Here is a 9,875-nt window from a genome sequence, read left to right as displayed (position 1 = left end):
CTTGAACAATTTGCTCTTGTATTCATAAACGCCGCTTTCAACATTTAATCTTTTGATTTTGTAAGCGAAAATGTCATAACCTATATTCCTATATATGTTATAAAAACTAATCAACGTCCTCTCCGAATCAGTTACAAAGAGTCCGAGGGAACGCCGACAGAGGCGCCACTTGCGGGTGTCAGCAGTCAGCTCATTTGCGATGCTTATTGCTAGAGTCATTGTAACCATATAGTTTTCATATTATGGCTTCCCGTCTGTTTGCATTATGAAACGAAGTAAGTTTATGTGAAGAATTAATACAGGAACTCAAAGACTTCCTGGTATTGACAGTTATTTTTCAAGCGCGGTTCCTAACGCTACAGACCTTTTCCCCATACAATTACACATCTCATCGCCAGAGAGCACTGGCAGGTGATCCCTTAGTTTTCTGGAGGAGCATTAATTAATTAAATAATAAAATCAAGGAAAGCAAAACTCTCAGGAAACTACGTGGATGCAAGACAGATTTAACAAAGCCGAAGGCACTGGAGAGACACGAATTCATCCACCGTTCAATACGTCGCGAGACAAGCTCTTGAATTAGTGCATGAAACGAGTAGAAACTTTATTTGTCTCAGTAATTCTCTGCTTATTTTCAAGATTTCGCTGCTTTACACCGGGGTGAAAGAGCGAACAAGAACATCATCACTTACGTCAACAAACATTTATAAAATCAACTTCAAGTTATATGAAATATGTCATAAATCCTGTCTTCATACTTCTTTACTTAAAGATTAAATCCATAGTAAATATTAATATATATACACGTCTATATACAATTATAATTACTTTATTTAACTATGATGAGAGAGAATGGACTTATCCATGTGTAACATTCAGAGCATGAAAAAGAACCTTGAAGAGTTCTGACCTCAGAAATACGCCGTGTAGTCGGCTGAAAGGCAACCGCCGTTTCGGAGGAACATGCCGCCTCCATACTCAGGATCAATAAATAAACCAGACAAGAAACCAGCATAAAAGTGACAAATAGGGCTTATTCTTCAGCCCTGAAGATGGAAGCGACATGTTTCTCCGAAACTTCAGTTGATTTTCAACGGACTACACGGCCTTATATCCCCGAAGATAGGTAGAACTCTTCATAACCACAGCTGCGAAAACCTTAAATCTTATATAACGCCCACCTCGTGTCACAATATTTTATATAGATGTTAAAACTATGTGAGTGGTCGCAATATATCGAATGGAGATACATTTATGAACTTATTTTGTGGTAGGGTAGGGGTGGGCTGCAAGCCCAGAAACGGGAATCTAATGTAACAAGAGAGACTGATTGTTTGCTTCGATATTTTGAAGAGGTATTGAAAACTGACGTATGAGTCTCCAGTTGTCAAAAATTGCAGTGTTACAGCCAATCTTTCCTGAACAAGAATTGCTTTTCTGAACACAGTTCATGGAGGTAAATTTTCGGCCCCATCAAATTTATCAACAACTCAAAATCTGACGGATGCATCCTTGTGAAATTTTTGTACATCCCACTGACTGACTGAAAATTTAAGTCCGCCAAAAGACGGGACCCACTGTATACTTCCCTACTGGCATAGATCGGTGATATCCACAAACGTCCTGATTTATCTCTTCTTTCCTTTACAGCACAGTGAAGATAGATTTACGCGGCCGCTGCTACCGTCAGGTTAGGTGTAGTCACTGCTGACTGAAATCTGGCTCGAAACTGAGATTCAGCTCCTCATTTCTTCGTTGCCTTCTTGGAAGGAGAAATTTTGTCGCGTTGCATCGGATGATACGCAACGGAGATACGATACGGGGATACGCAACAAGTCTGGATCAGGCTTAGACTGCGCAACTAATGTGATGGGCAGGCCGAAACACGTAGTACTGTATACAAAGATGGGACAAAAGACATTGAAGTGTGAATGTTAATATAGCGAGGAAGTTGCAGAAAGACGGCAAGGAGGGAGAATACACAGTGCAACAGGATTCTGCAGTATAATAACATAAAATTCTGAGTGACATATCTGCGTCATCAGATAAAGGGTTAATTGCGTAGACTTCTTAACCTGCATGACTGGCACGATAATGTGATGACTGTGGTCAGACATTGCACCTTACCAAAGATTACGAGACTGTATGCACGTCTTGGAGGTAGGCTGATGTACGTTTTAGAACGTACTGGGTTGTCTAGAGCAGGGGTCTTCAAACTTTTCGAACCGCGGGCCACATTAGGTAATTCAGCACTTTCAACGGGCCGGATAAAATTAGAAATGGGATATTAATAACTCTAGGTATATGAGTTTCATTGAAAGCACAGAATTTCATAAACTAAATACAAAGTACGTGAGAATAAATTGTCGTATATTAATGACAACAGACAGTAGCAGCAAATGCTCATATTTTCATCACAAATTATATTAAAACAATTAATGTGAATGATGGAACTCTTTTTGCATTCTTAAAATCTGATTAAATTGAAGTTCAAATTTTGAAACGCTAATCACAAGTAGCGACTTTAAGTGTTCATCGGATAAATTTGCCCTGTATTTCGACTTGATGTACTTCATGTGGGAAAGAGTTTGTTCACACAGATATGTCGTCCCAAAAATGGAGATAAATTTACAAGCAAATTTCTTTAAATTTGGAAATTGCTCAGAGTTCAGAAATTTATAAAATTCGATCAAATTTCCTTCCTTGTATTTGTCTTTAATATGATAATTTTCCTGAAGTTCAATAATTTCCATTTGAATTTGACATGGGACATCTGCAGCATCACAGTCAAATGGATTTTGAAACAATCTAATTTCCTGAGCACTGGAATCCAAATCAGCAAATCGCTTCCGAAATTGTTCTTTCAAATCTGAAATGACTAAATTTGCAAACGAGGAAGGAAATTCTGCTTCACCCTTTTTATGCAACTCTGCACAGTATAGCATATGAACAAAGTTACAATTTTTCACTTGGCTTTCCAGAAGTATCAACTTTGCTCTGAATGCCTTGATAAGTGCAAATAAATCACAGACTAAGTTATTTTCACCCTGCAACTTTAAATTCAAATGGTTCATATGGTTCACCAGATCAGCAAAACTGCTAATTTCCAAAGCCACTTGGTATCTGATAAAAGTGGTTCGTGATGGTCTTTCTCGGTAAGAAATATATCAATTTCATTCCTGAGCTGAAAGAAGCGCGAAATAACCTTTCCACAGCTAAGCCATCGAAATGCAGTATAATATGTCAGGTCAATAAGCTCGGATTCACATTTACCAGTACTCACTGGAAAATTAGTTCAATTGGCGCATTTCTGGACAATTCTTTCGCGGGCCGGATAAAATCACATTGCGGGCCGCATGTGGCCTGCGGGCCGTAGTTTGGAAACCCTTGGTCTAGAGGCACGAAGACAATATCTCAGTTTATGGAAATTACGTGACTTTGGGGGAGGGGGGCGATTCTGAAGGATCATCTGGCCTATGTCGAGCATTGGATAGGAATAGGTTTATTGCTTTGAACACGTAGGCAGTATACTCCTCCGAAACGTCGGTAAACTTTTACCAAACTACACGGATTTACATCCCAGACACACACGGCAAGCTCGAGTATAACCAATTAGGCCTACTTTCTCGTTGAAATCTGAGGCAGGAAATTTAGTGGTGCAAGTGGGCGCTCTCAGCGGGGGAGTGCTCGCTATTCAGCTCAGAATTTATAGTTGTCATTCGTTGAAGTCCTCTGTTCTATTATAAGTTTCCAATCGACGACCAGAAGAAGGGTAACTAAGACTGGTTCTCGCGAAAGGCTCTATTCTAAAGTCAATAAATTGATGATAACAAGTCTGAAATAATATTGACTCCTGTAAATTTCAATAATTCCTGTAAGAGATTAATTCTGAATATCTACTAGCCACAGTATTAGTTAGAAAACTTTTCGAAAAATAAACTGTCGATTGAGGATCTTTTCGCATTCAGACATAATTTAGAAGCCCTGTCCATTTCGCACACTGTTCAGTTGTTAACAAATCAGAACATTCAGCTGGAAGTATCTTCTCCGAGCTCCCGCTTATGTTTCCGGTTTCGTGATGTCACAACTGACGTCACGGGTTACGTCAGTACGAGGCCAGAAACACGAGCGTTAGAGGTAGGAGGGGAAACTTGTGCGGCGTATGACAACTGATTATAGGTATAAAAGTTAAACATTTCACTTCATTGTCACAATGCTATCCATTTAATATAATTCGTACTGTGTTCTTCTCGGTTATGACATTGTGTACTCTGCTAGATGATTCTCATCGTTTCTAAGAGAACATACTACCTTAGATGTTCAGGACAGCGAAGATGGAATAAGTAAAGGTATCCTTGTAACAGCCGTGGAGGCCCATAGGTTTGTGAGAGGTCGAGGCTCCCACAGTTTCTAGACAACCGGCTCACAGATGGCGGTGAGGTTGCCAACCTTACGCGCCGGCCGCCCTTTACCCCCAGGGCCATAGTGCCGCTGGAAGGATTAGGAAAATTGAAAAAATCCACCTCATCGGGATTCGATCCAGCGACCTGCCGGTTTGTAGCATAGTGCCTCAACCAACTACGCTACCGCGTGCCCTGTATATTTCTCCGAAACGCTAGGAATCACCTACCAGTCTACGTAGTGTCATAATCTTCACTGGGGGGAAAACTTTAAATCACAGATATTTATCAAATCCCGCATCATTAAGGGATAAAATCAGGCTTTCTGTTATAACAGAAAACTATTAAACTGAACTTGTAAAAAAAAAGGAACAAAATAGAATAAACTCACTGATCCAATGAAGGGCAACGGACTAGTGAGAAAAATAAGAGACTGGTTGCCAAACGGGAGGAGAAACTTGGTAAGACAAAAAATGAGATGGAAGGATACGGTCAAGCATGAAGAGTGGATAAATGCAAAAATCTTCAAGTTTAACACAGAAAAAAAAATAATAATAGAAGAAGAAAATGAAGGAAACTTTTTCGCTGTCTTAGAGTTCCTTCTTGACAGTCCATCAATAGCAAAAAATCTCTTGGACACACTTCCTAGCTTTCACTAATACTGCAGTAAATATTAATAAAACAAATATAGGCTGCAGTTTAAAGTACCCATTTCAAATAAATATCAGCCGTAACAGTTAGAGAATATTCAAATTCATATTTTTCCCGAGGTTGGTGTGGAGTAAACGACCCACACTCGGATTTCGATAGAACTACCTACAATCCTGGCTGAATTTCCGCGGTTCTGCGAACTTTGGGATGGTGCCTCAAATAAGTCGTAACTGCCTTCTCCATAATCCGCTCTTACCATTCATGATCATGTTCGCATTTCAGTCGGCACTGCATAACATATTCAGTTGAAAGAGTGTCGTTAAATGAGCTAGTAATCATCCGCCCCCCCCCCCCAGTATCAAAATGTTACAGAGGATTCAAGAAGAGCAGAGAGAAACGTGAAGAAGATAGAAAGAGTGTCGGACGTCATTTAATTAAGAATCTTGCAGTGATACTGTGCGTTATGAAATGAGTTTCTTATCTTAGATTTAAGTAAACACTACCTAGAAGCTTGGGAAATGAGGATTAGTGTTTATTGCGCTGTGTTTAAATTTAGCGGTAATAACAATCGTGACATCTAAGGGAGAACTTATGAAGTATATGAAAGACAAGCAGCGCTCAGTTTGTACTCATGTATGAGAGCTGCACTCTATGAACACATGTTAACATAACTCTCGATTAGGTCGATAATGGTAGTCGAAGTGAGCAGCTGTTGAATCTCGAAATGTGTGGAATAGGAATGAAAGGTATACAGTGGGGTGTTTAATGCAGTATAGGGGATTTAATACGTCGTGTGTATAGAATAGTTTACAATTACAACAACTTTAAAAACAGAGCGCCTTCCATTACTGCGGTGCTTCCACTGTACTACGATTGTCATATGTTCTGAAAAGCACTGGGTTGTTTACTAATATGCAGGTTGTATAACTGAAAGGAATTAAATATGCCTCACAGTATGAATTCTGAAATACAATTCGTACTTAATTGGACTTTGTTAATGATCTGAGTGGAGAACCGCACACATCAGCTCTCAGTGTTTCATGGTATGAGAAGTATCAGTGTAATCATTACCATTTTCATCAAGTCCTATCATAACATAACCTAACACTAAAGATGAAATATGCTGAGGATATTGAACCTTTCTTAAAATTCGCAGTCATAAACACCAGAAATATACAGTTCACTGAAAGCTAGCCTCTGCATCTACAATAAATGTTGCCAATATTGCAGTATTAAAATGTTAAATATTGACATTGTTAACTCTGTAAGGCTAACATGCTGGGTTTGTAGATGGGGTAATGGGCCATTTCCTCTCTAAATCTGTAACAGATAGCTCATAGATTCGCAGTTGGTTATAAATTTGTGCAAGTACATTAAGTTTCATTCTGTGTTAACACCATTACCCCTGTACTGGCAGTGTGATTTCTTGTGAATGCAACCGGATTACATTAATTGAAGTGCTCTTATGTAATTTCATTATCTTCTGTTTTGTTGTGTAATTGCAGATTCTTCACGATGAGGTGGAAACTGCTATTACCACTTATTACAAGGTCCCAAATACTGATTTCTACTCACCATGTATCTTCTTTGCCACATCTTCACTGCTCGGATTTCAGCACCCATCCTGCATGTAACTGCTGTGGGCACACCTTGGGTTCCAACCTGAACACAAAATTGGCACTGGTTAACACATCTTCTATCACAGTGTCAGGATGTAATCTTCCTTTACATTTTCCATGCATCTGTACACGTGGATATGCTAAAGGGAAGGCCAGAGGAGGTGACAAGAAGACTGACAAAGGTACATGGCTGCTGATATATCAGTTTTCCCCGAGTTTGGATTTGGAGATAGATGGTTGTGAAACTTTGTCTCCTATTCTGAAGTGTAAATGTAGATTTGAAATAATTAAGAAGAGAGCTAAAGGAAATATTTGCTATTGAGAGAAATGAACAAGGAAAGGAACAGAGGAATTATGCGCTAAACAGAAACTTCATCATATCCTCTTCTCCGATATGGTATTATTTTTGGAATTATGTTCTTATTAAACTTTGTTTAGGAAAGAAGAAAGTTGAAATAAGTGACGAACAACTTGCAGAGGTAATAAAAATTGATGCCATGAGAACCCAAATGCAAAAAGCAGTTGATCGATTGAAGGAAGAATATGTGAAAAATCTTTCTCTTAGATCAACAACAGGTATGTGATCACAGATCAGCATTCATTCATTCATTCATTTGTTGATTTCCTTTATTTTCCATATATCCATACAGGTAAAAAACCTAGAATGTGGAAATAGTCCCTTTGATAAAAGATGTGTCCAGATACATATAATAAATTACATAATTAAAATCACATACATTAGTCAATTAACATAAATAATAAAATTAAAAATGTATTACAATTATAATTAATAAACATAATTTAAAAAGAATATTACTATAAAAACTTAACATTAATACAATTTGATTTAAATTACCTAAATTAACCGAATTAAATGCATTATAAATTTACACACTTATGACCAATTATCTTTCCTTCTTTCTTTCTTTCTTTCTTTCTTTCATTTTCTCATAAATCAAAATACATTAATACAACAAGACTACTGTACAACAATACATTCCATATATCAAAATAACATAAAATCACATACATGATCAAGAGACCACCAAGACTCTTAATATAGTCATATAAAATCTAATTTCTTAATATATAATACACCTATATCACAACAGTAATAGTACCTTTTTCCTGTGTATTTTATTCCATAGTCTGTTGCATCCTAGCAGTAGGCAACGGAGTTTATTTAAATATACATGAGGGATCAATCTTTATTCCAGCAGTAGTAGTCTTCAGCAGTGTACAAGGAATTGGTGATAAGAAACTTCTTTAATGCCACTTTAAATCCAGGGATGTCGTTAGATATTTGTTTAAGCTCTGGAGGGAGGTGGTTATAAAGTTTGATACCAGAATACCATCTACCTTTCTGAAATATTGTTAAGGTTACCACCGGAAGATGCAAGTCATGATTCAATCTGGTATTACGGGTGTGGACATCAGAGTTTGTTATATAGCAATCACTATTCTTGACAACCAGCATAAATAAGGAAAACATATATTGCGATTGAAGTGGCAGTATATGTAACTCCTTAAATAAATTACGAGAATTGGTAATAATTCTTATTATTCTTTTCTGTAGTTGAAATATGATTTTTGCATGAACTCCCCCAGAATATTATACCAAAAGATATTATTTAGTGAACTAGGGAGAAATAAACAGTTTTTAGGTACTTCAAGGATAAAAGAGGTTTTAATACTCTAATTACATAGGATGCCTTATTTAGTTTGGGTATCATTTGGTAAGTATGGGTTTGCCATGACAATTTATGATAAATAACCAAACCTAAAAATTTTGTAACGTTCACATTGGTTTTTTGTTTTTTCCCACATAGTATATGTAAATCAAGAGCTCTTGTGCTTTTAGTTACAAATTGTAGAAAATAAGTTTTTTTAAGATTTAGTAGTAATAAATTACTACTAAGCCATTTATTTAATTTTTCTAAAACTATATTTATATCTTTTTCAAATCTTGGGGTATCAGGATTAGTAATTATTAGACTTGTATTGTCCGCAAACAAGACTGGATTGGATACATCGGATATGGCATTAGGCAAATCATTGACATATAGAAGGAAAAGCAGGGGACCAAGTATGGATCCTTGAGGGACTCCAACAGTAACAGGCTCCCATTTAGAGTAGAATTTAATTAAGTCAGAAATAACTGTTACTCTCTGGTATCTATGTAATAAATAGGATTTAATTACATCATTAGTTCCTCCCTTAATCCCGTAATGTTCCAACTTTGAAAGCAGAATATCATAGTTGACACAATCGAAGGCCTTGTGAAGAACACAGAAAACACCGCCCACAAATTCTTTTTTATTTAAAGCAGTCAGGATATTATTAATAAGACAGTAAGCTGCATCATCTGTCGATCATGCATGTCTAAATCCAAACTGTTCATTAGCAAGAATATTATTGTTCTTGATATGTCGTTGCATCCTATTATAGATTGCTTTTTCAAAGGTCTTAGAAATTGATGTGAGCAGTGAAATAGGTCTGTAGTCAGATGTGTCAGTTTTATCACCTTTTTTTATATATGGGCTTTATTTCAGAAAACTTTAATCTTAGTGGAAAATTGCCAGTTGTTAACATTCTATTACACACATAAGTTAGGGGAGAAGAAATATAGGGACTGCTAACTTTTAAAATTCTAGTGGATATCCCATCATATCCATATGAATTTTTTGTTTTCAAGGATTTTATAATATCTTCTATTTCCTTCAACAATACACATTTTAATGCAATAAGGGGGAAAAGGTTGATTACGTGCCCTAGATAGATAAGATATAGGATTTTCATGGTTAGAAGTGACATTAGCTGAGCAATTATTTTGAACAGCTGATATGAAATATTTATTAAATTCCTCAGCGATTATCTGAGAATCTGAGGATAAATTACCGTTTACCCTTATAGTACTTGTGTTGGGTACATTAGGTTTTATGTTCGAAGTACTCTTTACAGTATTCCACACAGTTGCAATTTTATTATTTGAATGAGTTATGATATTATGTTTTTTTTTTGCAAGTCTGATAACAGAAATTATGTAGGTCGTACCGAAAGCCATGAGCAACTTGTTTTTGCATGCAACCTGGGAACAGCAGATGAAAGAGAGTACAGTGGTAGGTGGAACCAGCTGTTGTGTTAACCTTGAGTGTCCTGTGACATCAATAGCTTGCATCACGTGACCAGTATCACTCTTAACAAA

At 36.9% G+C, this 9,875-nt stretch overlaps 1 protein-coding gene across 2 annotated transcripts in view; it reads left to right on the top strand.

Moving 5' to 3' along the window:
* The first annotated feature begins 5,724 nt into the window (after positions 1–5,724).
* Positions 5,725–9,875, top strand: part of LOC111862045 (ribosome-recycling factor, mitochondrial) — a 13,193-nt gene continuing 9,042 nt past the window's right edge. Inside the window, exons 1-3 of one of the 2 annotated variants that reach the window (XM_023847110.1) lie at positions 5,725–5,797; positions 6,557–6,852; positions 7,109–7,246. In XM_023847110.1, coding sequence (XP_023702878.1) covers positions 6,567–6,852; positions 7,109–7,246 — 424 coding nt within the window. In that variant the 5' untranslated portion in view covers positions 5,725–5,797; positions 6,557–6,566. The other variant, XM_023847109.1, reaches the window with a different exon arrangement.

This window comes from Cryptotermes secundus, unplaced genomic scaffold (genome assembly GCF_002891405.2).
Source record: "Cryptotermes secundus unplaced genomic scaffold, Csec_1.0 scaffold181, whole genome shotgun sequence".
Classification (NCBI taxonomy): domain Eukaryota; kingdom Metazoa; phylum Arthropoda; class Insecta; order Blattodea; family Kalotermitidae; genus Cryptotermes; species Cryptotermes secundus.
Note: the sequence above shows the minus strand (reverse complement) of the source record. Positions and strands in the feature narration are given on the sequence as shown.